General features: G+C 37.4%; 1 protein-coding gene across 1 annotated transcript; it reads right to left on the bottom strand.

Moving 5' to 3' along the window:
* Positions 1 to 8,843: 8,843 nt before the first annotated feature.
* LOC121386770 (ankyrin repeat and SAM domain-containing protein 3-like) lies at positions 8,844 to 24,703 on the bottom strand. Its single transcript, XM_041517780.1, has 13 exons — positions 24,513 to 24,703; positions 22,577 to 22,769; positions 20,994 to 21,115; positions 19,379 to 19,460; positions 18,638 to 18,770; positions 16,528 to 16,617; positions 15,991 to 16,095; positions 15,163 to 15,294; positions 13,907 to 14,573; positions 12,059 to 12,193; positions 10,496 to 10,637; positions 9,739 to 9,902; positions 8,844 to 9,364 (listed from the first exon to the last, which is right to left on the bottom strand). Exons 1-13 carry the CDS (start codon positions 24,698 to 24,700, stop codon positions 9,082 to 9,084), a joined length of 2,436 nt encoding a protein of 811 aa, XP_041373714.1. The 5' UTR covers positions 24,701 to 24,703; the 3' UTR covers positions 8,844 to 9,081.
* Positions 24,704 to 25,298: the final 595 nt, after the last annotated feature.

The raw sequence follows: 25,298 nt of genomic DNA, 5'->3' as shown, positions 1-25,298 counted from the left end.
GCGATTTCCGTTCATTATTTATAGTGACTTCGAGAGCGTACTTGAACCCACAACCGAAAAAAATCGAATACAAAAACACGTGCCGTGTGGGTACGCATACAAGGTCGTAAGTATCCTAGATAAATACACAAAACCACTGAAAGTCTACACCGGTAGAGATGCGTCAGAACATTTTATAGAAAGCATTTTAGAGGAATATGAAGAAATAATGGACATTTTTAGTAATCCCGTTGACGTTGTGCTCACGCCCGAGGCAAGATGGGAAATCGCTAACGCCACACACTGCTATCTGTGCGGCGAACCTTTAGATTACAGTAGACACGTAGACCACTGTCACCTCACGGGAAAGTTTAGGGGGGTTTGTCATGGCTACTGTAATTTAAATTTCAAACTGGAAAAAGAAGTGATATGTGTGCTTCATAACAGCGAACGGTACGACACGCATTTAATTCTTCAAGCATCCACTAAGTTTGCAGACAGAAAACTGAGTTGCATTCCACATAATACTGAACAGTTTCTGTCGTTCTCCATTGATGATTTAGTTTTTGTCGACTCTTTTAAATTCCTAACATCATCTCTCGATTCGCTGACAAAAAATCTCATGAGCAAAGGAAAGCAATGTTTTGTACATTTAAGTAAACATTTTCCCAATCACATCGACATGCTAACCCGTAAACTTCCTTTCTGTTATGAATACGTAGATTCATTCGAGAAATTAAATGACAAACAGTTACCCATGCATAAAGACTTTTATTCACAACTCGCGGAAAGTAACATTTCTGACGAAGAATACGCCTTTGCAGAACAACTTTGGAAGGAATTTCATATTACAACACTAGAGGAATTCATGAGACTTTACGTTTCTGTCGATGTTCTCTTATTGTGTGATGTCATGGAATCATTTAGGGACATGTGTCTTAAAAGTTACGAACTAGATCCGTTACATTACAAAAGTCTCCCAGGTTTTGCTTTAGATGCGTCTTTAAAAATGACTGATGTTGAATTAGACTTGTTCACGGATCCAAACATGTACGGCTTCATTGAAAAAGGTTTACGGGGTGGGGTGTCGATGATTTCGCACAGATATTCCAAAGCAAATAATAAATATATGAGTGATTTTGACCCACAAAAAGACACGTGCTACCTCATGTACTTCGATGTTAATTCACTGTATGCAACCACTATGTTAGAACCACTTGCACTCTGTGACTACAAGTTCATGGAACCCGAAGAGTTCATTGATATCGAATGGACTACTTTGGACACTGAGGGTGAGTTAGGGTACATTTTAGAAGTCGATCTGGAATATCCCAAAGAACTTCACGCAAAACACTCCTCTTTTCCCCTGGCACCTGTACACGATAACATACCCTCAGATGAGTTTTCCCCATACTGTAAACAGTTACTTGAACAGTTTGGTTTAAATTTAAATAAACCATCTGGCAAAAAATTGTTTTGTACTTTAAAAAATAAAAGCAACTACGTCATTCATTTTGCAACTCTAAAGTTATATTTAAAACTCGGTTTGGAGTTAAAATGTATTCACAAAGTTTTAAAATTCAAGCAATCGAAGTGGATGAAACCTTTTGTAACTCGGAACATAGAAAAACGCAAGCATGCTAAAGACAAATGTTCCCAAGATTTGTACAAAGCAATGTCAAATGTCTGTTATGGGAAATTCATAGAGTCGGTCAGAAAATACAAACAAGTTGAATTGGTTGCACAACGAGAACGACTAAGACGATACACTGCAAAATCAAATTTCAAACACATAAATATTTTTTCAGAAGACTTAGTGGCAGTTGAAATGCAAAGAACCACGGTTACCTTAAACAAACCCATTGCAGTGGGATTTTGTATTTTAGAACACGCTAAACGTCACATTCTGTCTTTTTATTATGAAACCATGGTGAAACAGTACAACGACCGCGTGCGACTACTCATGACAGACACTGACAGTTTGTTCATGGAAATCAGGGAAACTCCGGGTAAACATTTGTTAGACCCATACGAGTTCATGCAAGGAAACAGTCACTTGTTTGATACGTCCAACTTTCCCCCAGACCATCCATTATTTTCTATGGTAAGACACAACGTGACAGGATTGATGAAAGACGAAGCTGGCGGTTCAGTCATTGACGAGTTCGTTGGCCTTAGGGCTAAAAATTACAGTTTTACCATCATTGACAAAAATACAAGTTCTAAAATCGAACACAAAAGAGCAAAGGGTATCAAACGGGGTTTTGTTAAAAAGTCACTGCGTCACGAACTGTTTAAGCAATGTCTCTTTCAGAAAAAAACGTTCTCTGCCACATTTAATTTGATACGATCATTTAACAATACCCTGTACACGATCAAAAACACAAAAGTAGCTTTAATACCTTTAGATAATAAACGATACATTTTAGAAGATGGTATTACCTCAGTACCATATGGTTATCAAGCATTTAAAAATAAATAAAGATCACAGTTATTGTTAACATGTACGAACTGAACGAAAAGAAGAAGAAATATACAAGGTACAACTTTATTTGTAAGCTATATTTAATTCGCAAGTTACTTAATGTTAACGAATCCATATACATACTGTATGTATACATAGCGTTTCAGAATTTAAAACAGATAAATGTTCACACGCACTTTGATTAAAGTAATAAATTATTACTTATTAATATATGTGCAGATATAAGCTCTGCACAATCTAATAAGAATAATAATAATTATATATTAAACTAATATTTCACTCTATTACAGAATGGACTCCAACTGCTATTATTATTACCAGGTGGTAAACAGGGATACAGGAAGAGTTGTTTACAGACACGCCGTTCTATTTAGAAGCCGAAGACGCTGCCTGCGACATGCACTTAGGCATAACCTAGCTCAGTACAGAAATGCACATACAGCTGTACGCATAAAGGTTGTTATGTGTTCAGTGAACATTGCTGGGGAACGGAATACTTCTTGGAGAACCCCCTTTGAAATGACCCTCATTGCCTTTTACTTGCATGTGCTGCAACCAGCAATAAACCAAATGACAAAAGACTGTTGTGAAGGATGTGCAATTGATCATCCGTCTCAAACGCAACACAGTTGTTTAATGATGACTCAGAATGAAGCCATTGATACCTATTTTCAAAGAGCCCTGCAGTCTTTGCCACACGAGTCAATAGTGCGAGACGCAGAACGTTTCGTACGCATACACGGTGCACCGACTCATGCGATACACACCCTACCTTACACCAGCGTCGAGTGGCTGCAAGAGAACTTTCTTAGTGAAGATTGTCGGAATGTACTGGAGTTAATGTTACGTGTACAAATGACTGAATGACTTTCAGTAATAAAAACACTACATATTAATTAGAAAACTAAGTATAAACAAACACTACATATTAATTAGAAAGTAAGTAATAAACACAACATACTAGTGAATAAAGAACACTTTATTTCTTTTAATACTTTTCTAACACCTTTAATTTCTTCACGCCGGGAATGCCCGCGTTAGCTTTTCTTTTTAAATAAAACTGTTTATTCTTGTTTAAATCTGGTGTTCGTTTTCTTTGTGTTCCGCTCCCTTTCTGTGTCAATACCAAGAGTTTCTGGGGCACATTTAACTCTTTCAGTTTATTAATGAAATGTTCATATCCCACGGGTTGCTTTGTAGAATCAGTGTCCAACACAGCGTAGCGTATCATCATTGGTATATTAGATCCCACGTGAGCGTGTCCATCTTTATCAAGTAGTTCACCATCATCATTCCACTGTAATGTGCCCTTTTCAAACTGATCCTTAACAAAAATCCACAAAGCCATTAATTTTCCGATTAGTCTTGCACTGGGAACACCTTGTAGTATAGCAGTTTGTAAAGATAACAGTGAATTGTTGTTGTTTGACTGTTCTGATAAACTCGTATAATGTTTATTAGATGTATCACCATCATTAGTCATGGTCTGTTTCTCTGTTGGCGAAGCAGTTTCAATAGAACGGTCTTCACATTCACTCTTAATAGTTGTAGAATCACTCATCCGACTCGGTGTATTGCTTTTCTTCAATAGATTGTTGTACGTGTCTCGGGTCAGTAGAACATGTGCTTTCGCCATTGTTCACCTGTAATTCTGCAGTATCGTTCCCTTTCAAGTAGTTTAAGAGCGCTTCAATGCAACTGGGTATTATGAAATGATTAGATCGTAACAGTCTGTATTTCTCCTTTTTGTTAACTGATCTATCGACCAGTTGACGAATGATCACTCTGTAGCGATACAGACGTTTTTGTACACTGTCCGAGATTGAAATGTTACCACGTAGAATGTTGTAGATCACTTCAATTAATGCCTTGAACTGTTCGGGTGATGCGTGGATCAACAGCGCACGTCTCTGTTTGATGCATGCATCCTTGAGAAGTGTCAGGTAGCTCAAATTGTTGTTAATTAAGTCTGTCATAATTTACCACGAAAACTGATCTCCTCACGATAAAATAGTAGGGCCCACTCCAACTATCTGGAATGTCGACACCACGTGCGACAAAACGATTCAGTGAATCAATAGCTTCAGTCTTGCTTTTATTCCACTGCGATCCCTCCGATAATACTCTCTCTGGTTTACCACGTGGGTATGCTACAATAATCCAAGAGTACTGCTTGCTCATGTCGTCTGCAGTCGCACAAATGAGCATTGACGTACACAACACTGGTTTATATTAGTCTTTAGGAAGATAGACAGTACACAGTTCTCCAGGTAAAATACCCGTACGTAGTCGTCCATAATCGGGATTACTGTATGGTGCCACATCTACTAACAGATATCCATATTTTCTTGATTGCACTGCATCTTGATATGACTCGGTAAAGTACTTAGACTGACCGGGAAATATCTGTGAAGCAAAAATCTTATATTCATGCGCTGATCGCGCATTAGCCATTAACACAAACAAATGGGTATTTAAACTCATGGTGCGAGAACACTTTCCTTTAGGGTAAAGACTTTGTTGTAAACTAATGCATGTAATACCCAAATGATGTGAAAGAGTAGAATAAACTTTCAACATGAGCTCACTGTTACACACTTCCATCATCAGATCGTCCAAGACCAACACAATATGGTTCTGAGCCTCGTCTGCCCACGTGTACAGCTCTTCCTGTGTGGGCAGTCCCTCGTAAAACAGTATGTTAGGAACGGAGTGTTGCATGTCTGTGTACACATCCTGCCATACCACGTAACAATAAACAATTCGTGTAGGTGTTACATCAAACACAAACTTGGCATTCTCCAAAAGACGCTTTGTAAAAAACGTTTTCCCGCTGCCACTTCCACCTACTATCGTAATTGTTGTAGGGGTCGTTATCTTTATCAAACATTCTTGTTCTGTCATGGTTTAGAATGAACCGTTACATACAAAGCACTGACGTCAATTAAACATAATGTTTATGATCATTAATCTATGTACCATATACAATTGTTAGGTCTATCGCATACATATCTTGAATAACGTTGATTTCCTATACAAAAGAATATTTCATTATAACTAAAAATAAATCCTTTTAAACCAATAACACATTTATAAAAACAACCTTTCAAAAGCCACTTTATTTCAAATACGCACTTTTGCAGTGACCCCATCGCACCCAACAAAATATTATTTATAGAACAATAGAATATTACACCACACTTGCACTGCCTTGACCCTATTTCTAAAAATAGAAGGATCCTGATGTAGAACTCTCATAATGCTACCTTTTAAAAAGCCACTTTATAAATAATACGCACTTTTACAGTGACCCCATCGAACCAAAAAAAACGGGACGTTCCCGCCCAAAATTTGAAAAAATGCCACAATAGGTGCACTTCTTTTGTTCAAAAATCCATTATTCGCTCCACTGAACCGGAAAACCCAATTATACGCTCCACTGAACCGGAAAAACCAATTATACGCTCCACTGAATCGGAAAGACAATTGTTGCGGATTGGGGACCCATTGTTCCGGAGGTGCATATCCATTGTATTGGAGGCGACTCCATTGTATTTCCATTGTTGTCCCCTCTACGTACAAAATATACTACTTGCATCATAATAAAGCTACGGCTGGATCAGTGGGATCACGTTATATTATTGTAATGAATGTAACAGAAATGTAATTATTATTAAATTAACATATCTTTATTATAACTTTTTTTTTCAAATGAGCACAATATACTAAAATATATATCATACATATCATAATACGAAAATTACTGCCAATATCCAACCCTACTCAAGATTTGTCCATAAGAACTTCCAACCACTGGGTGTGTGTGTGTGTGCATGCATGCGTGTGTGTAAAACAGTTGCTATCTACATATGCAAAAAAGTGGCTGGAGCTGGTTGCATCAAATGGTCTTGAGATTCCTCATGATAGATATTTTGAATTGGATATTCATGTACTCAGGGAGCTGATAAACCAGACGGGGGTTCTACAATTCAGAGGGTAATGTTACAAAGCATCATATAGGATTAGTATGAGGTTTGGAACATAAAAGTAATGGGTTAATTTGTCATTTTCATTGTGATTCATTCTGGGAATCTGACTAAGTTCACTTTTATACCACATTTATGAGTGATCAAACAGAAACAATGATTTTTGTTAATACCTTCCAGCACCAACCTCTTTAAAAGCACATCACGCGGTAAAAGGTTGTATCTGACTTATTACATAACATGGACAATCAGATATGTCACCAGTTGTATTAATAGTTAAAATTTGTATATCAAGAAAGATAACCCACAACTAACTGATGATAATCAGGGTATGCATTGCTATTATATGATAAATTTTCGCAATTTGTCTTTTGTTTTTCACTTACATCAGAGAGTTAATTATCTTTGACAATAGCAGGCTGTTTGAGAAACGCAGGTGGCTATATTTAATGCAGAAGGCAGAGAGGTTTATAACTGAAATAATGAAAAACAGGTGGTAGTAGAAGCATCAATAGTCGCCTGCTGCCTTCTAACGAACATTGTTACATCCTTTCTTCACTGAAGCAGCAAAAAATTGTTTCTTAAAAATAAACATTTAACATTTGTTTACATCTTGCTTGTTTACTTACCTGCCTTGTAAAACCAACTATGATCATGACAAATGAACTATTATTTCCCAAATTAGAATTGACATAAATGAACGGCCAAGGTTGTTACATTATAAATACTACATGGAGACTGAACATTTTTAAAAGCAAGACTAGTTAGGTTAATCAATGAACTCTGTGGCAAAATAAGTCGACATTCCCATCAGGTGTTTGTCCAGACGATAAGTTGACCAGAACATATTTTTAGCTACTTGGCAAATTCGTTTTGAAAATGTGAAACCAAAATGTCTGACTTTTCTTTGTAGAACAAATGCAACAAAATATGGTTCATTTAACATGCTAGTTCTCAAAGTAGCATTGTGATGAAAGCAGAGCTTGAACTTTAGAATTTGTTACCTACATCAATTTTTAAAGGTTTTCGCCAGAGTCAAAATGCTCACCTATGAAAACTTTCAGCCTGCCCACAGAATTTTAAACCTAGTAACTTTTGCAACAAATAAACACGAAATTAAAAACCAAAGATTATCCTTTGAACTGCAGTGTTCGAGATTAAAACTTTTGGGCAGTATCCCAGTTGGATACTAACATTTCAAAATCTAGTATCCTACCTGAGAATTTAGTATCACACTTAAATGAAATTCATAAATAACATCGTAACAAACAAATGAAGACTTTCATTGTTTCAGCGAAAAATAAAAATGCAGGATTAGAAGAAAAAAAAACCCAACATTATATGGTATCCCAGTGGGATACTGGGTTATTGAAGTCTGGTATTCAAAATTAAATTCTTGTATCCCTGGGATATCGGGATACCGTTAATCTCGAACACTGAACTGAAAGTAATAATTTTTATCCAGCAGCAAAAACTGCCAATGGTAAAACCCCTGACCGATGACAATTCTTATCACAACTACAGCAATTGCCATTAAATTCGAGCTCTAGTTGTGGACTATATTTGCAAAAATTAAATTTGTATTTAACTATTTGTTATCTAAATAAATGGAGGATGGTCATTCCTGGTTCAGATTACCACATGTCAAGGAACTTGAAACTGTATTTCTTTTTTTTTTCTTCTTAAATCTTATGAAAAAAAAGTAAAAACCACTTCAAATATAAATATAAAAGATCCACATACTATAAAGATCAATGAAATGAGTAGCAATATGATTGAATAACACAGTATCAGTGTCTTTGTTTTCAGGATTTCAGAGTAAACATACTGTGAATTGTAAACCTGTTGTATGTGTGATTGCCTCTGGGTTACCGGACCCGTATTCTGTGGTAACCTGTATATCACTCTATACCTGAATAATGAACAAAATTAATTAAAGAACAGTAGATATTTTCAGCTTTTTCTTTAAATAATGTAAACAAAAAAGATAGCTTCCCTTGTTGTAAGGTATTGTCATTGTAGCATGTTCTTAAACATGAGTAAAACAATATAGAATGAAAACAAAATGAAAAAAAGACAAGTATTGTTACGAACTAAAGTGTTACGAACCCTAGCCAAATGTTCATTTGGGTAGTTTGTAGTGTTTCTGTCAGAAAGAAATATTTTGGTATGTTGGGTATATTTGGAACTGAATATAACCATAGTCAACGGGGGGTGGGGGTGGGTGGTGGTGGTGGTGGTGTGTGTGTGTGTTATGGGGGGCTCCCCCAGAAAGAAAAGTGTTAAGTTTAGGGTTAGGGTTAAGAAAATCATACAGTAATGATAAGAGTAATTAATTCTGTCAAAAGGTTAACTTAAAAAATAAAAAAATCTACAATAATTTTGGGTATGGCACCATAACTGTTTTACACTGACAAAGAAGTGTGCGTGAATCATGGGTCAAATTAAACTGAAACAATATTATAAATGCAAAGAATTACCAATAAACCTACTGGTCTTTAATTAATTTTGTTGAGTATATTTCCATATCTTCATTACCTCTGAAAAACAAAAGCATGCAATATGTTTGTCAAAATGGTGAATCATCTGTAAACATGGTGCAATAAAAAAAAATCTGCAAAGAAACTATTATCAGCTATAACAGGATGGATTAAATTCCTTATCTGTTGCTTCAGTCTTCTTGTCAACCAACTGTTCACTGTTGATAGTTACCATAGCAACTATTTGTTGCCCCTTCTTTAAGTAGCTTTCCATTTGCTTCATAAGAATCTCCATGGATACCACATTTGCATCACTGGCTTTCTGAGAATGTTTTTCATCCTGTAAAGAAATGCTTCCTTTCAAGTGTCTAGGCTGGTCCACGTTTTGACCTTTAGAACACCCAAATCTCTCTTTAATTTCAGTACAATAATTCCTGAAAAAGAGGAACAACAACCCATAAGTCATTTATACCAGTCACAATCAGTAAACAATTATGTTCCACCAAAGTTTTTTTGTTTAACAACACCACTAGATCACACTGATTAATTTATTATCAGCAGTTATTTAAGGATTTTCTGTTATTTCTTTTAATTGGGGTATGCGATAACTCTGTGAATTGGTTAAGGTGCATTTTTCTTCATATCCCGATGAACGTAAAAGAAATAACAGACAAACCATATAATTAAATCGGAAACATTACCACCAACAGCAATAAATAGCACTAGGTCTGAATCTCAGCACATACTAAAGCTAAAGTTTGTTTTGTTTCTCGACGCCACTACAGCTCATATAGACAACAAGACATACTTGAGCTTCTTGAAAATGTCCTTGATGTCCTCGCATTTGTGTTTCGTATCCATGACGACGCTATGAATGTGACTCTGCTGCTCCATGAGGCACTGCTCGGTGACTGATCGGAGTTGCTGTTCCTGCAAGACCTGCGCCTTCATTCGGTCCACTTCCGCATAGGCCTAAAGATAGATGGACATTGTCATAACAAAAATTTCAACTAACAGAATGAGAAGGACATATTCATGACAGAAACAACACAACTAAAGATTTCAACTAACTTGGTACATAGGCCAAAAGTTAAAATGTTTAGTTTAGTGACACCACTAGATCACATTGATGAACTACTGGATGTCAAACATTTCGTAATTCCATCATAGTCTTAGAGAGGAAACCCGCTACATTTTTGCAACGGATCTTTTATATGAACCATCCTACAGACAGGATAGCACATACCACGTGCTTTGATATACCAGTCCTAGTGCACAGGCTGGAACGAGAAATAGCCCAGTGGAACCATCGACAGGGATTGATCCTTGCATCAGGCGAGCACTTTACCACCGGGCTATGTCCTGCTGGACAGAAACAATGACACCACTAGGTACATAGGACTATTTCTGTGTCAACATTATGTATGAATTCCTTTAAAAACATTTTTACAACTTCAGCCTGGTTTTCCGACAAACAATCTAGGGAATGGTTTTAAATGCTAGCTGAAAAAGAAAAAACACCCAGTCAGATACATAATGTATATTAAATAAATATTCTTACATACCTGATTGAGCTGAATTGCCATTTCCTGCATCTCCCCCTCCAGGCGGTCGGCATAGGACTGCTCCAGGGAACTCGAGGAGAGGGGGGCGTTGCTGTGCCACCGAGCTATGGCATTGGTCATCTTCTTACGAGGACCAAACAACCTGAGAAAAGGAACAGTCAGTAACACTTATGTATTGTTTAACCAGTGGTCATTAGGATGGACATGTGCTCCTGCCTGCTACCAATCCTGGTCAGGCTGCTGGTGCTCTCTTGCACTTGCCAGCACAGACGGTCGCTCCTTCCACCCACCCCAAACCCTTTCCTGTCCTGGACAGATGAGCCGGTATGGTTTGACACCTGCGCCCATGACAGATGTGCGCTACAACAGCTTGCTCTGAATGTACACATTAAGCCCTACGATCTGACCCGACAGATATGTTTAATAATTTCTATCTCACTGGGTTTTTTTTCCACCTCTCTCAGTGTACTGTGTAATCAGTGGTCATTACGATGGACATGTTTAATGATTTTTATTTCACTGTTGTGTTTTAATTAAGTCTCAATCTAGTGTTTAATCAGGGGCCATAAGGACTGACATCTTCAATGGTTTCACTGGGGTTTGTTGGGGTTAAGCTGTAAGCATTAAGGCTGATAGGTACTGGGTTTGCACCCCAGTACTGGTTCTCACCCAGAGCGAGTTACAATTTAAAAATTGCTGAATATTAGCTAAGAACTGTTATACTACTTTTGAATGGTGTTTGACAAAATACATTATAAACTGACAGTTTTCTGGATAACCTGGAGTCTGTTATATGCCATGTGAGTCAGTGCAGTAGGTTTATTTTTTTAATATTTTTTTTATATTTAACGACGCACTCAACACATTTTATTTTACAGTTATATGGCGTCAGACATATGGTTAAGGACCACAGATTGAGATGGGAAACCCACTGTCGCCACTTCATGGGCTACTCTTTTCGATTAGCAGCAAGGGATCTTTTATATGCACCATCCCACAGACAGGATAACACATACCACGGCCTTTGATAAACCAGTGATGGTGCACTGGCTGGAACGAGAAATAGCCCAATGGGCCCACCGACAGGGATCGATCCCAGACCGACCGCGAATCAAGCGAGTGCTGTACTACTGAGATAAGTCCCGCCCTGCAGTAGGTTTGAATATTGCCGACCGACACTTTGTACTTTCATATATCATAACCACTGACAATGAACCATTAACTCAATGTCCTGCACAAATAACCCACAGTTGGTGTGTACCCAAAATAGCGTGCCAGATACAAAATTGGATTTTAAAAATCCCACATTACTCCTGATCACAACCAAGCACCATAAAACCCATCACACCAAGGTAAAAAGTCTGGTTATAAGGAGTGTCCAGAGAGATTCTGTTCTGTATTGATATTTAAAAATAGACAGTGAAAAACATCCAGTTTTTAAGAGAACTCCAGTTTACCGAAAGGTCTTAGCTCTGAGGTGAGGACTATGTACAAGAAAACACACCCAGTTCACAAACCAACCAAATTCCTTCAAAGGATAAAAATAGGATTAACAGCCCTTACTTGATTCCGATTTCTTTAAGGTCGTTGTCTGTGAGTGAGAGAAAAACCTGAAGATCAACGTCTTGTTCTTCAAACACTGGTAGATATTTCATTAGACCTAGAGTCTGTAGCAAGGTCACCAAGTCTTGAGGGGCACTGAAATCACAGCAATATCTTAGTAAATACATGAAGGCAAGCTTGACTACTTACTGTTCTCGCTGCTCCATTTAAGCGGGGCGGCCCGCCCTGCTTTTCCATTTTGCCGACCTCCTTTCATGTTCTCTACCGTCCTTTATTTTTGTGTGCCCCTCTTTGTTTTCCAGCACCTATCTCCGCTATTTCCAAATGCACACTTTTTCCCCCACAAAAAACAACGATCAGTCTGCACAATGGACATCAAAGAAAACAAGCCGCATGTGTACGAAAAAGCAATTGACGACACATTTACTACAGTTACCGTAACGTAATTTAACTATTTTTAACAGCCTCTATTTTGTTCCATATCTGTATCCATTTGTATGTTTAATAGACACAATAAAAATTATATATTTTATTTGAGCAATGAAAACAGTTTTATTTTTTACGGATTCGGCAATCTCCGATTGAAAAAAACCCTCACTTATTTGGCGCCAAATTTGTCACGTGATCAGAACGGTCATTCTGTCTTTTGTTTCCACTAACTATCGTCTGATATTTTGTCCTCAGTTGCAGATATAATTCGTTGTAACTGATAATTTTTACTTTCTGTCATTTCTGTCATTCTGTTTATTCAGCAGTTCTTTATAAAATATTGTAAACTTTTCATTTTGGAGAGATATGAACGCTTATAAAAACAACGGTAGTGGTAGTGTTTATCATTAAAATCATTTATCTTGAGTACCAAATAATATATACACCGCCTTTACAAAAACAAAACTACTTTTTATTAGCTGGCGATAATATTTTATCACAGCGATCGATTCATTTGATGAAGATGGAAATAATAATAAATGTATCCCACATTAGGGGATCACTTTACAAACATCTTTACTGTTTTTCGTATATCTTGAAATCTTTATTAAAAATAATATTAAATCTTTGATTGATTCAGCAAAACCAGAACTGCCCGTGAATGTCAGACCGATATCATCTTCGGTTCAATTAAAAGATGAGTCTGCTTGTATTTTGTATTTATAAACCTTTTTGTAGGCAAAATAAGGAGTATGTCTTTTCACAAAGTCTACCAACACACAACAATATGGTAACCAAACGAAACCCCCCACCTTTTTTTGTATTTTTTTTGCTTTTTGTTTATTGGTGGGGGTTTTTGAAAGGTGCGATGCCAAGTGGCCGCCCTCCTTTAATTTTCACCCAGCGAGAACACTGTGCAGCCAGCTTGGCTACTTACTACAGCCAGCTTGGTTACTTACTACAGCCAGCTTGGTTACTTACTACAGAGCTTGGCTACTTACTACAGTGAGCTTGGCTACTTTCTACAGCAAGCTTGGCTACTTACTACAGTGAGCATGACTACTTATTACAGCAAGCTTGGCTACTCACTACAGCAAGCTTGGCTACTTACTAAAGCAAGCTTAGCTACTCATTAAATCAAGCACGGCTACTTACTACAGCGAGCTTGGCTACTTACTGTAGCGAGCTTGGCTACTTACTGTAGCGAGCTTGGCTACTTACTACAGCGAGCTTGGCTACTTACTGTAGCAGGCTTGGCTACTTCCTACAGTGAGCTTGGCTACTTGTTACAGCAAGCTTGGCTACTTGTTACAGCAAGCTTGGCTACTTACTACAGCGAGCTTGGCTACTTACTAAAGCAAGCTTGGCTACTTACTAAAGCAAGCTTGGCTACTCATTAAATCAAGCATGGCTACTTACTACAGTGAACTCGGCTGTTCCTCAAGGACAGGTCTCCGAGCTCCGGCGGGGGTGTCGGGTGGTTGGGGGGTGAAGTAGTAGCCCATCAACAACTGGTCATTGCACACTGACAGAGCCGTGCCCCTTTGAGCTTCACAGTTTAGCCGAGCACACTCGAGATCCAGCTCATCCGTCAGAGAAGTGCTGTGTTGATTATCCACACCATTAACCGTGTCTCTGTCGTTCAAGTGGGGCAGCACGCTCCCGTCCCACTCAATCTCCGAGATTTTATCAACCTGCGAGTCTCGGTCATACCCGCTGTCCTTGTCACAGATCTCCTTCTCGTCTTTATGAGCATCTGGACTGTGCGAATCTTCTATCCAGTTCTTGATGTTCTGTTTGATATCGTCTGGAGAAACATCCCCCGAAATGCTGATGGATTCATTTTCAGTCCGACCTTTCGCACACACTGTATCTTTGGTTTCTCTTGGGGTGTTTTCAGTTTTAATATCACATGACTTAGAGGTTTGTTTTGATTCGTTAGCTTCGTTCTGCTCGTCGCTGTCGACACTCCCGTCTCGGCTAAGACCGAGAGCGGCTATAAGACCTCCACTGGAGCTGGAGCTACTCTTTATTGTGATGGCTCCAGTCTTGGAGAATGCATTACTGTCATCGTCGTGACAAGAATCTGCAAGTAATTACAATTAATGGTAAAGTTATAAGCTTACTTCACAAGATTATAAAATCATTTTCTAATGCCAATCAAATAGTAGCCCAACTCTCATTTTTAAAATAGAGGAAGGAAGGAAATGTTTTATTTAATGACGCACTAAACACATTTTATTTACGGTTACATGGCATTTAACATATGGTTAAGGACCATATAGATATTGGGCTACTCTTTTCGATTAGCAGCAAGGCATCTGTTATATGCACCATTCCACAGACAGGATAGCACATACCACGGCCTTTGATATACCTGTTGTGATACAATGGCTGGAACGAGAAATAGCCCAATGGGCCCACCGACGGGGATCAGTTCTAGACAGGCCGTGCAAACAAAGAAACATTAAAAGCTAAAGTTTGTTTTCTTTAACACCACCGCTAGAGGACATTGATGTATTAATCATCGGCTACTGGATGTCAAACATTTGGTAATTTTGATATATCGTCTTAGAGAGGAAAACTGCTACATTTTGCCATGAGTATCATGTAAGACTTTATATTAACTATCCCACAGACACCCTTTTGGGTTCCTCGTCAGCTTATCACTGTACCTTTGTCCCCTGAACTGTCTAGATTGTAGTCCTGTGGGTTGATGGGTGAAGTGACGTCTCGGTGGGACAGTAGTGTTTCATCTGAATGACCAATCTGAGGAAACGTCATGTAACCTTTTGGCACAAATGAATCTGTTGAAATAAAGAAAACAAATATTTTTAAATATCAAACTGAAATAAATTAAATGTGACAGTTAGTGCAAAGTGTTGTGAAGTACATCTGGTCACATGCCTTTAAAACTTTTTTTTTTAATTTACAAAAGTTAGTAAAAAAATCACAGAACAAATTAATATTTTGGATAAGAGAAGGAATCAAACAGAAATCATAACATGATTAAACAAAACTTAAAATTATAAACTTATGGTTTTATTAAAACTCACCTATGCATACAATAACATTTAGTTAAAGTTTGTTTTCTTTAAAGACACCACTCATGGCGTGCAGACGTTTTTTACAAATTATCTTATAAAATTGTTTAAAATGCAGAAACCCCATTATTTACTAATTAATTAAGATAAAAAGAAAGCCCTACCACTAGAACGCATTGATTAATCATCAGCAACTGGATGTCAAACTCTAGATAATTCTGACAAGTCTTCCGATGAAACGTTTTAGATTGTTATATAAGCAGCAAGAGATCTTTGACATACTTTTCCACAGACAGAACAGCACATACCACAGCCTTTTTCAAAAAAAAATTACAGTCCTCTAATAAATATCAGTACATAATAAACTCTATAAACCAGATACCCTTTAAAACCAGACTTTTTACTTGGGTCCCATGGGTGTCTGGTTTAGATGGGTTTCACTATGTACTTCCTACTTACTTTGATAATCAGCAGTCTGTATGTTCTGGATGCCTCCATGGTCCACGTTGTGTGATCGGTCGATTAATCGAGCAATAGCTTCAGGACCATCTCGTATACTGGGACCTGAAAAAACAGAAATGATTGTAGCCCTCAAAATTCACAATTGCAATCAGCTGCATTGACGCAAAAAGCTGTAGCAAACTGGTTCTGCAACAGCATTTTTAATATTACTGTTATTATTTACACAAAATTTCTTTTTGGCTCAAGCAATTTTCTGAACTGCAAACCCCGTTAAATGCTAAACAGGTAATGAAAACAATGTAATGTAATTTATCTTCTTTATGAAGCAACAGGGCTCGTTTTTTAATAGGAACTTCATCCCAATAATATATTCCCAGAAACTGATTTTCCAGGTATGCATCTTTCCAACAGATAAGGTTCATATTTGACCCGACTGTTCTTTTTATGCCGAGTAGTTCCATGTAATAAACTGTTAATACTTGATACATATTCAGTTTATTTCGCACACATTTTCTTAACATTTAGTGTCATTACCTTTAGATTTAGTTTTTGAATGTCTCGGTATGTGGTGATGCCTTGGCCTTTGGTAAGCTTCATCTGAAGAACTGAAGTCATCGTCTAGTCCTAAAACAAACCAAACAGATTAACAAACTTAACATCAGTCTTAAAAACCACAAAGTAGAAGAAACCAAGCCTTACCTACCACATCAATTTAGTAATAAGCATTTTATGGTAAATTTTAATTATTAAAGACAGCAATATGGTCTACTTATCTTTTGATTTAGACTTCACGGCTTTGTACATAATGATGCCTTGATCTTTGATTAACACTTTATGATAAATTTAATATACTCTTCAAAAGAAGAAACGCAAAACCACATTGTCGTAACATTTGGAGAATTGATTTAATTATTGAATGGTGAGTCCGATAATTACCAAATGTTGCAGGATTGTTCACAATTCACTCTAGTCCATTGTGAGTAAGTGATAGGACACACCACCAAGGTCAAGGTCATCTGAAGTCAATACCGGGTGTGGCCTCCGCGTGTGTTGACAACTGCCTGGCACCGCCTGCCCATTGAAGCAACCAGAGTACGGATGACGTCCCGGGGGATGGTGGCCCACTCGGCCTGCAAGGCTGCTGCCAGCTCGGGCAGGGTCTGGGGCTGTGGTTGTCGCTGTCGGAGGCGTCGGTCCAACTCGTCCCATAGATGCTCAATTGGGTTCAAATCCGGTGATATCGATGGCCAAGGAAGGACATTAATGTTGTTGTTCTGTAGGAAAGCCGTTGTGAGACGTGCTGTGTGAGGCCTGGCGTTGTCATGTTGGAACACTGCGTTGGCGTTGGCCATAACTGGAACGATGTGTGGCCGGAGGATCTGGTCAATGTAGCCCTGTGCATTCAGGTTGCCCTGCACGTGGACCAGGTCAGTTCTGCCAGTGTGTGAGATGGCTGCCCACACCATGACACTACCCCCGCCGAATCTGTCCACTTCCTGCACGCAGTTTGCTGCTTTACGTTCACCACGACGCCTATACACGCGACATCTTCCATCATGACGTCGGAGCAGAAATCGGGACTCGTCACTGAACCACACCTGTCTCCATCGCAGTTGAGGCCATTGTCGATGAATCTGGCACCACTGCAGTCGGAGTCGACGGTGTTGTGGTGTTAAGATGACACCTCGAACTGGACGTCTGGCACGAATTCCTACCTCACGTAGGCGGTTCCGTACGGTCTGGTCGGATATCCTGCGCAAACCTGGTATTGCTGCGGCTGTGGAGGTGGCAGTAGTCAATCGTTCCCGAAGGTGGCGTACCCGGATGTAGCGGTCCTGCCCGGGGGTAGTGACCCGTGGTCGACCGGATCTAGGGAGGTCACGTGTTGATCCATGTTGCTGGTAACGGTCCCACAGTCTGGAGATGGTGCTTGGGGACACATGGAATGCCCTGGCAACGGCCGTTCTGGATTCGCCTGCGTCTAGTCGGCCGATGGCATTGTTTCTCTGCGGTTCACTGAGACGTGGCATGTCCTGGATTGTCAACTGTCGGCCAGATACAGAGGCCAGGCAAGCGAACACCCTGCACTTTTATACTGTCGGTGTTCATGTTGCACGTGCAGACAACGCACGTGCAGTGGTGACATGGTTTGCACGTGGCTGCGTTTTTGCGAATATTCACATTTTGGAACTTTATTGTACAGTAGCTGCGTTTTATCGAATATAACCGTGGGAATGTGTTTGGGACATGCAATGACCTTATATTCACAAAGCATGAACCGGTAGGAAACATAAAATCGGAGTTATAACCCATTTGTACCCTTTTGCGTTTCTTTTTTTGAAGAGTATATTTTATATCATTCTCTTTTTCAAGTCTGCTCAATTGATTGAAAAAATAACTAGAGTTGACTGTTGCCAATTTAGGTGACAAATTTGTCCGTGTTTTCTATTAAATTTTAGTAAATGCAGTGTTAGTCAAGTATGGTATGCATATAACAAATTTTACCAAAGCCGAAAAAATATGTATTATATTTGTGCCAATATTCTAGTTAATATTTCAACCACCCCAACAAGTTACATTCCATGAATAACCCCGTTACACATTATGAATTATATTCTAAATTATATTTCTTTTTATAACGTACCAGGTTCTGATCGAAGTGATGAGATTGGCAGCACGTGGTTATCGATCAGACTGACAACTTTCATATGTCCGTTCATCAGGGCCAGCGACCGCGCCACGTCTCCATTCTGGTCTCGCTTGTTCACGTCAACACCCTGCAACAAACAAACACAGAAAACTTTTACACTGAACAACACTCTTTATGTATTATATGTATTTAATATTATTATGCTCAACGTTATTTGTAAGATAGTGATTCAAGGCCCCATCCCTGACATTATCAACATTTCAGGACCAATAAAATATTTTCTTTAAATAATTTTAAAAAAGAAAAAGAAAACAGCTGACAATCTCGTCTTTACATTGTCAACCACTAAGTTTATTAGCACAGATATTTTAAAAATTATTATTGCAAGCATTATGTTTAAATTTGTATATCAATGAACACAAAATAAACTATGGTTTGGCACCTAAATCAGTGGAAGATCTTAATGACAGTGTTACAAAAAGGTGACAATATAGACTTTCCTATGGTCAGATTTTTGTAGATTTGAGGTATGTTGTTAGTAAAATAGTCCCATTGATAACAATTCTCAAAAAAGGTTTCTGTCGCAATTTTGTCTGGGTTTAGGCAAAATTGGTTTAGACAGAATAAACTAGAGACCTAGACCAACCACCTCAGAACACACCACCATCGAACTACATCTCGTTCCTCGTCCATCAAATATTTCTTAACACACAAAATAAATATCTTAATACATACATGTTGTAAAAAGAGCTGCACAATAATTTCATGTCCTTCGGCTGCTGCCTCCATGAATGGCGTTCTACTTGTGTGCGGTTCACTGAAAAACAAATACAAATAAATGAGTTCTATAGTCCTTCCCACCGGGAATGTCTTTTTTCTTATTATGGAATTTACTACAAGTTATTTATTTCTGAGCCAATTGTTTTCTAAACTGCACACAAAATTAGTATTTTTTTTGTTATTTCCAAAACACTTTTATTTTTCTTCTTTCGTCAAAGCAAATAAAAGGTAGTTTTGAAAAACATTTTTATAGGAGGAAGGGACGAATTAAAGTTTATAAAACAATCCAGTTTATCCATTTTATTTCAAATCTGGTAAGTGAAATATTTATCTATATAACGTAAAAAAAAATATCATCTATATATGCACTTCCAAGACAGGACAGTACATACCATGGTCTTTGATGTACCAGTCATGGGGCACTTGTTGGGATGGGGAAAATCCTATCAGAGAATGGGCCTACTGACGGTTTGTTTTCCTACACAAGCACCTCAAACAAGCGCTCCACCAAAAAATATTACTGTTTTGGGGATTATTTTACAAGTTTTATTGTTGAAGTATGCCATGTATTTATACTCAAATATGTTAATTTGACACATTTATTTTTTATAACCTTTTTTTTTTGGCATTAGAACGGTTTTGGTTATGAGAAAAGGCGTACGATCTCACTCACATGCCAAGACAACAGTCCACTTAGTTAAATTAACAGTCATCACTAATAGTAAAAATGTAAACAATACTAACTACCTGTTGCCTGAGTTTATTTTGAAATCTGGTCACTGGCATTAATGGTTGTTCAAACAATGTTTTGGCGGTGATTAACTTCATGAATATTACTGAGCTTTCCCTTAAAATAGACTGATCTCTGCAGTTCACTATGTAGAGCAATAGGGACACACATCATTTGGTACAAAAACCAGTGTACTTTCCAGAGTTATCCTCCTTACATGTATTAATATGGCGGCAAAACGTGATACTTTCAGTTTTATCGTAGTGATCTGTTGTCAGTGTTTATAAATAAAGTTGTTGTCTGTGCACAAAACCATCTGTACAGTACTATACAGTAACAGTCAAACAGCTTTCACTCTCTACTAAGGGAATATTTCGTTTTGATGCTATGTAATAATGATAGTTTGATTGGAATAGTCTGATTATATTGTGATGTACAAAACGTGAAAACCGAAGTTTGTAAAATAATTTTCTTTTGTTCAAATATTATTGTTCTCATGTGCTGAAAATAAGAAATATTTCAATATTTATAAGTAGTTTTTCATGGGTCGACTTATAAACGGGTCAATAAAAAAATACGTTTTCAGGGCTTGAAATTAGGGACTCGACTTATAGCCGAGATCGACTTACAGGCGAAGATATACGGTAGATCCCACTTCTTAAGAAAGAAAAAAAGAAGGTATTTCCTATAAACAAGATTAAAACTGCCAAAGCCTTTAATACACCTGTTGACAAATAATGGATTAGAAGGTAAAAATACAATGTTGTCTCCAAGGTTGATCACACAAACAATAACATATTAGGCAAGTATTCTACCATTAGTGTATAGATTGAAACTCACACAGCATTCATATCTGCACGATTGTAAAGCAAAAAACGGACAAAGTTTTGGTGTCCGGCGTAGGTAGCATGAAACAAAGCCGTCCATCCTTTTCTATCCCTCGCTTCAAGCTGAGCTCCTGCCTATAAATTTTAAAAAAACATAAGAAAAAACATTCATTAAAAAAAGAAAGAAAGAAATGTTTTATTTAACGACACACTCAACACATTTTATTTATGGTTATATGGTGTCAGACATATGGTTAAGGACCACACAAATATTGAGAGAGGGAAAAGAAAAAGAAATGTTTAATTAACAACGCACTCAACACATTTTATTTACGGTTATATGGCGTCAGACATATGGTTAAGGACCACACAGATATTGAGAGAGGAAACCCACTGTTGCCACTTCGTGGGCTACTCTTTTCGATTAGCAGCATGGGATCTTTTATATGCACCATCCTATAGACAAGACAGCACATACCATGGCCTTTGATGTACCAGTCGTGGTGCACTGGCTGGAGAGAGAAATAGCGCAATAGGCCCACTGACGGGGATCGATCCCAAATCGACCGCGCATCCAGTGGGCGCTGTACCACTGGGCTACATCCCGCCCCAAAACATTCATTACTGCAATCTCACCTGGTCATCCAAAAATACAGGGATTAACATTAGGTGGACGATTTGACACACACCAGTGTCAGACAGCCCAAAACACACTTATGTCTGACAATGTTATAAGCTTCCATCTTTTGACAGGCAAAGGAAGTCTATAATTTAATAGTATTTAAAACCCCCCACTTGAAATGTTTACAAAAGCTATAGCCAAAATCTAATTATCATCAATAGATACCATCTCTAAAATTAATATACTTACCAGTTTATGTTTATTAAAATATAACTTGAAAAAAATAAAATTATCTATTTCAATAGACCATCATTTTGTTGACACTGATATTCAAGGACACGTTACTCTGCAACAAGTGGATGTAATGCAAGCAGTCACCAGTCTTTTATATGACACAATGACACCAAATCAATTCCCATTTCTGATTTATATTATAATGTTAAAATTTTGTAATAAAACTGATCAACAGCCCATCCCATCCTCTTACAAAAATGTTTTTTGTAAATAATTTCAGTTTGGTTTGACGTAAGAAGAAAAGTAAGTGTTTTGGAAAAACCCCACAAAAAAACAATTTTTGTGTGCAATTGAGAAAACAATCGGCTAAGAAATCAATAACTTGTAGTAAATTCCACAGTATGAAAAAAGGCATTTCCTGTGGGAAGAACTCTAAACAAGGTAATGTTCTACTTAGGTAGTACACATAAAAAGTATAGTACTGGTACCTTACATTTTACCTACCTGCAAACAATAAGGTGTCACATGGCAAAAAGATTTAAAGAATGTGTTTATTAGCAAGTCTCAGTTTTGCAGAAAGTCTGTCACTAATCAGAACTATGAAAACATTTAGGGTCGAATTTACAAAGCCCGAGTATGACTTACACATGTGTAACTACATGCATTTACAATGTTTAAACACCTGCGTTTAAGAAAAACAGGCTTCATAAATTCGGACCACAATGATTCCTTACACTTACTCCAACCAACATCTTGCCGACAGTCTCGTTGCCGCAACTGGCCGCCAGCATGAGTGGAGTCTGGCACTTGTGGTTTTTAACGTTCACGCTGCAGCCCGCTTCCGTCAACAAGTTGACGATGTTGTCATGACCGATGTAACAAGCATACATTAATGGTGTCCAGGTACCCATGTTTTTCCTGTCCAAGTCTCCTCTGAAAGAAAACAAACATGCAAACTGTGATTAAAAAACCTCAGTTGTACAAATATTCACGTGACACACTGTTATAAACTTGTATGACACAAAACCATGGAAAGGAAAGGAATGTAGATAACATTTTGTTCAGTATCACATCACAATTCACTTCGCAAATTTCAGAGATCATTACTCAATTTTATAATATTAGACAGTAGTTGCTAATCAATTTTCAACTACTAGAAATGTTGCTAATCAATATTTTAAAAACAAAATGTCGACATACAGTGCATTCCCCAATTCATACTTCCCGCTGTTTTGCACACGGCACTCACCGGAAATGGAAATATAATAAAAGAAAAAAAGATTTCTTTTCAAAATGGTATCTTTTATTTTGATTTTTTTCAAAAATACCTTGAAATGTTTAGTTCAAAAAAGTGGTTTTTGATAAGTATTTTCGCTTGACAACAATGGCGGCACGTCACGGTCATTTTCAGGGATCGATAGCTGATTGTGACAGCTAATTTGATAATAAATTTGATCGTTTACCAACAACGAAAATCACCAAATATTGCAATATGAATCGTAGTTCGTGTTTTAAAAAAAATTCTGCTCAGAAAACCACTGTTATCGGGAATAATGGATATAAATACTGGACAGCTGGTCACAAATGCCCATAAGACTAAGTAAACGTGACTTTTTTTCTTTTTTTTGCCTAATTTTAATCACCATTAACGGATCTAAAAATCACAAAAACCCACGAAAATAACACTTACCGATTCATATATGATCTTTATTTCATGTATTTATAAAACATTTAAGTGAATATATGTCAGTAAAAATTATAAACTTGTACCCACTCAACATGGTTTTTGTTAAAAATTAATCCAGTAGTCTAAAGGTTAACAACCCCTCAGAACATGGGCTGTTTGGTGTCTAACATATGTTTATTTCACCACTTAGCAGAGTTTGAGAGATAAAACCACTTTAGACTACTTCTTTTGAAAAAGTAGTAAATTATATTAAAAAAAGGTAGGACAATATATACCATAGCCTTTGATATGCCAGTTGCGAAATACTGGTTAGGTCATGAGAAACATCAAAATCAACAAAGATTTAGAATGACTAATGCTGTGATTCTAACAAAAACAGGCTGATTCTAGTTTCTGAGGATGTACCTCCAATGTATTAAAATTTAATTTTTATGTACTACATTTAGACCAGGACGACTAAAAACATGTTGGATTTTCCAAAATTGATCACTTCAGGGCATAATATGTTACACAAACCATCATTGTGTTTCCATATTAGCTATGCAACTTTAAAATTACATGAACTGCTAATGGATTATGTAGTGGACTGCTATATTAAAAAACTAAAAGTTGCAAACTTAGGATTGCCAGAATTTTATTCAAGTAGTCGAAACAAATCTAAAATACTATCTGATGGCACATTAGTTTAGTAAAACTTACCAGGGCTCGAAACGGCATGTGACCAGGTCGTCAAATGTGACATTTGGGCAACTTAAATATTAAAAAATAATGTTAATCGCCCAAACAATATTATCTGGACGATCTTCTTTAGAGCTATAACATATGAGCCACTATTAATATATGTATTGCATATATTTATTGCACATTAAAATCTTGCTCATGGTTCGCTTACCTTAATTATTTTTTGGGCACCATATTTTTTAGTGAGTTTCGAGCCCTGCTCACATGAAGAGACTTCCAGATACTTTAAATATCAAATAATAAGTCACCTGGAAATGAGTGTACGGACATAATCGAAATGTCCGATGCTGCAGGCCGTGTGCATATCATGCTGGAGGGGTTCAAAGTCGTCTCCAGCCATCTCCCAACCCTTCCACACGGACAAACTCTTGTCAAGAAGTTCATTCTCAGACGCCTCGTCCGACGCTTCGTAGTTGTCCGCAAGTTCACTCGCCATGATTTACTGCAATAAAAAAATAAATAATAATAAAATACTGATTAAATCTGATACAATTATGTCTCGCCTACCATAAACGTATTCTGTGGTGCTGATAATTGTATCCATAGATATAAGACTTAATAGTTAATGTTGAGCTAAATGCAAAAGTTGCCACCATTGGGAAAAGTAATTGTTAACTTTTAAAGTTATAAAGGTAAGACAATAATTAAATAAAATACTGATTACCCTTTCAAAATATTTTATACATTTTGGATATCCTCGTGTTCACTATTCGTCCGGATAAGCGCATACGCCATTATTACTACTTGTCCTGACAACAATAAAGAAAGCTTTAGTAACCTTAAAGTGTGATCCTGTATTCTTTATTTACTCAATCCATTCACAAAATTAAAAGTTATGGAGAATTAGATGTTTCAGAATTAGGTCACCCACAAATGATTATGACAAAAGTTGAGTGTTATGATTTCGTGCACTACTTAGTACTCCAATTAATGGGTCAACAACACTCCAACAAAATTAAATATTATTCAGTGATTTGGGTAGTTTCAAGTAACAATAATGTTGATGAACAAGAGAACAGAAAAATGATGAACCA

This window comes from Gigantopelta aegis, chromosome 12 (genome assembly GCF_016097555.1).
Source record: "Gigantopelta aegis isolate Gae_Host chromosome 12, Gae_host_genome, whole genome shotgun sequence".
In the NCBI taxonomy this organism is placed as follows: Eukaryota; Metazoa; Mollusca; class Gastropoda; order Neomphalida; family Peltospiridae; genus Gigantopelta; species Gigantopelta aegis.
Note: the sequence above shows the minus strand (reverse complement) of the source record. Positions and strands in the feature narration are given on the sequence as shown.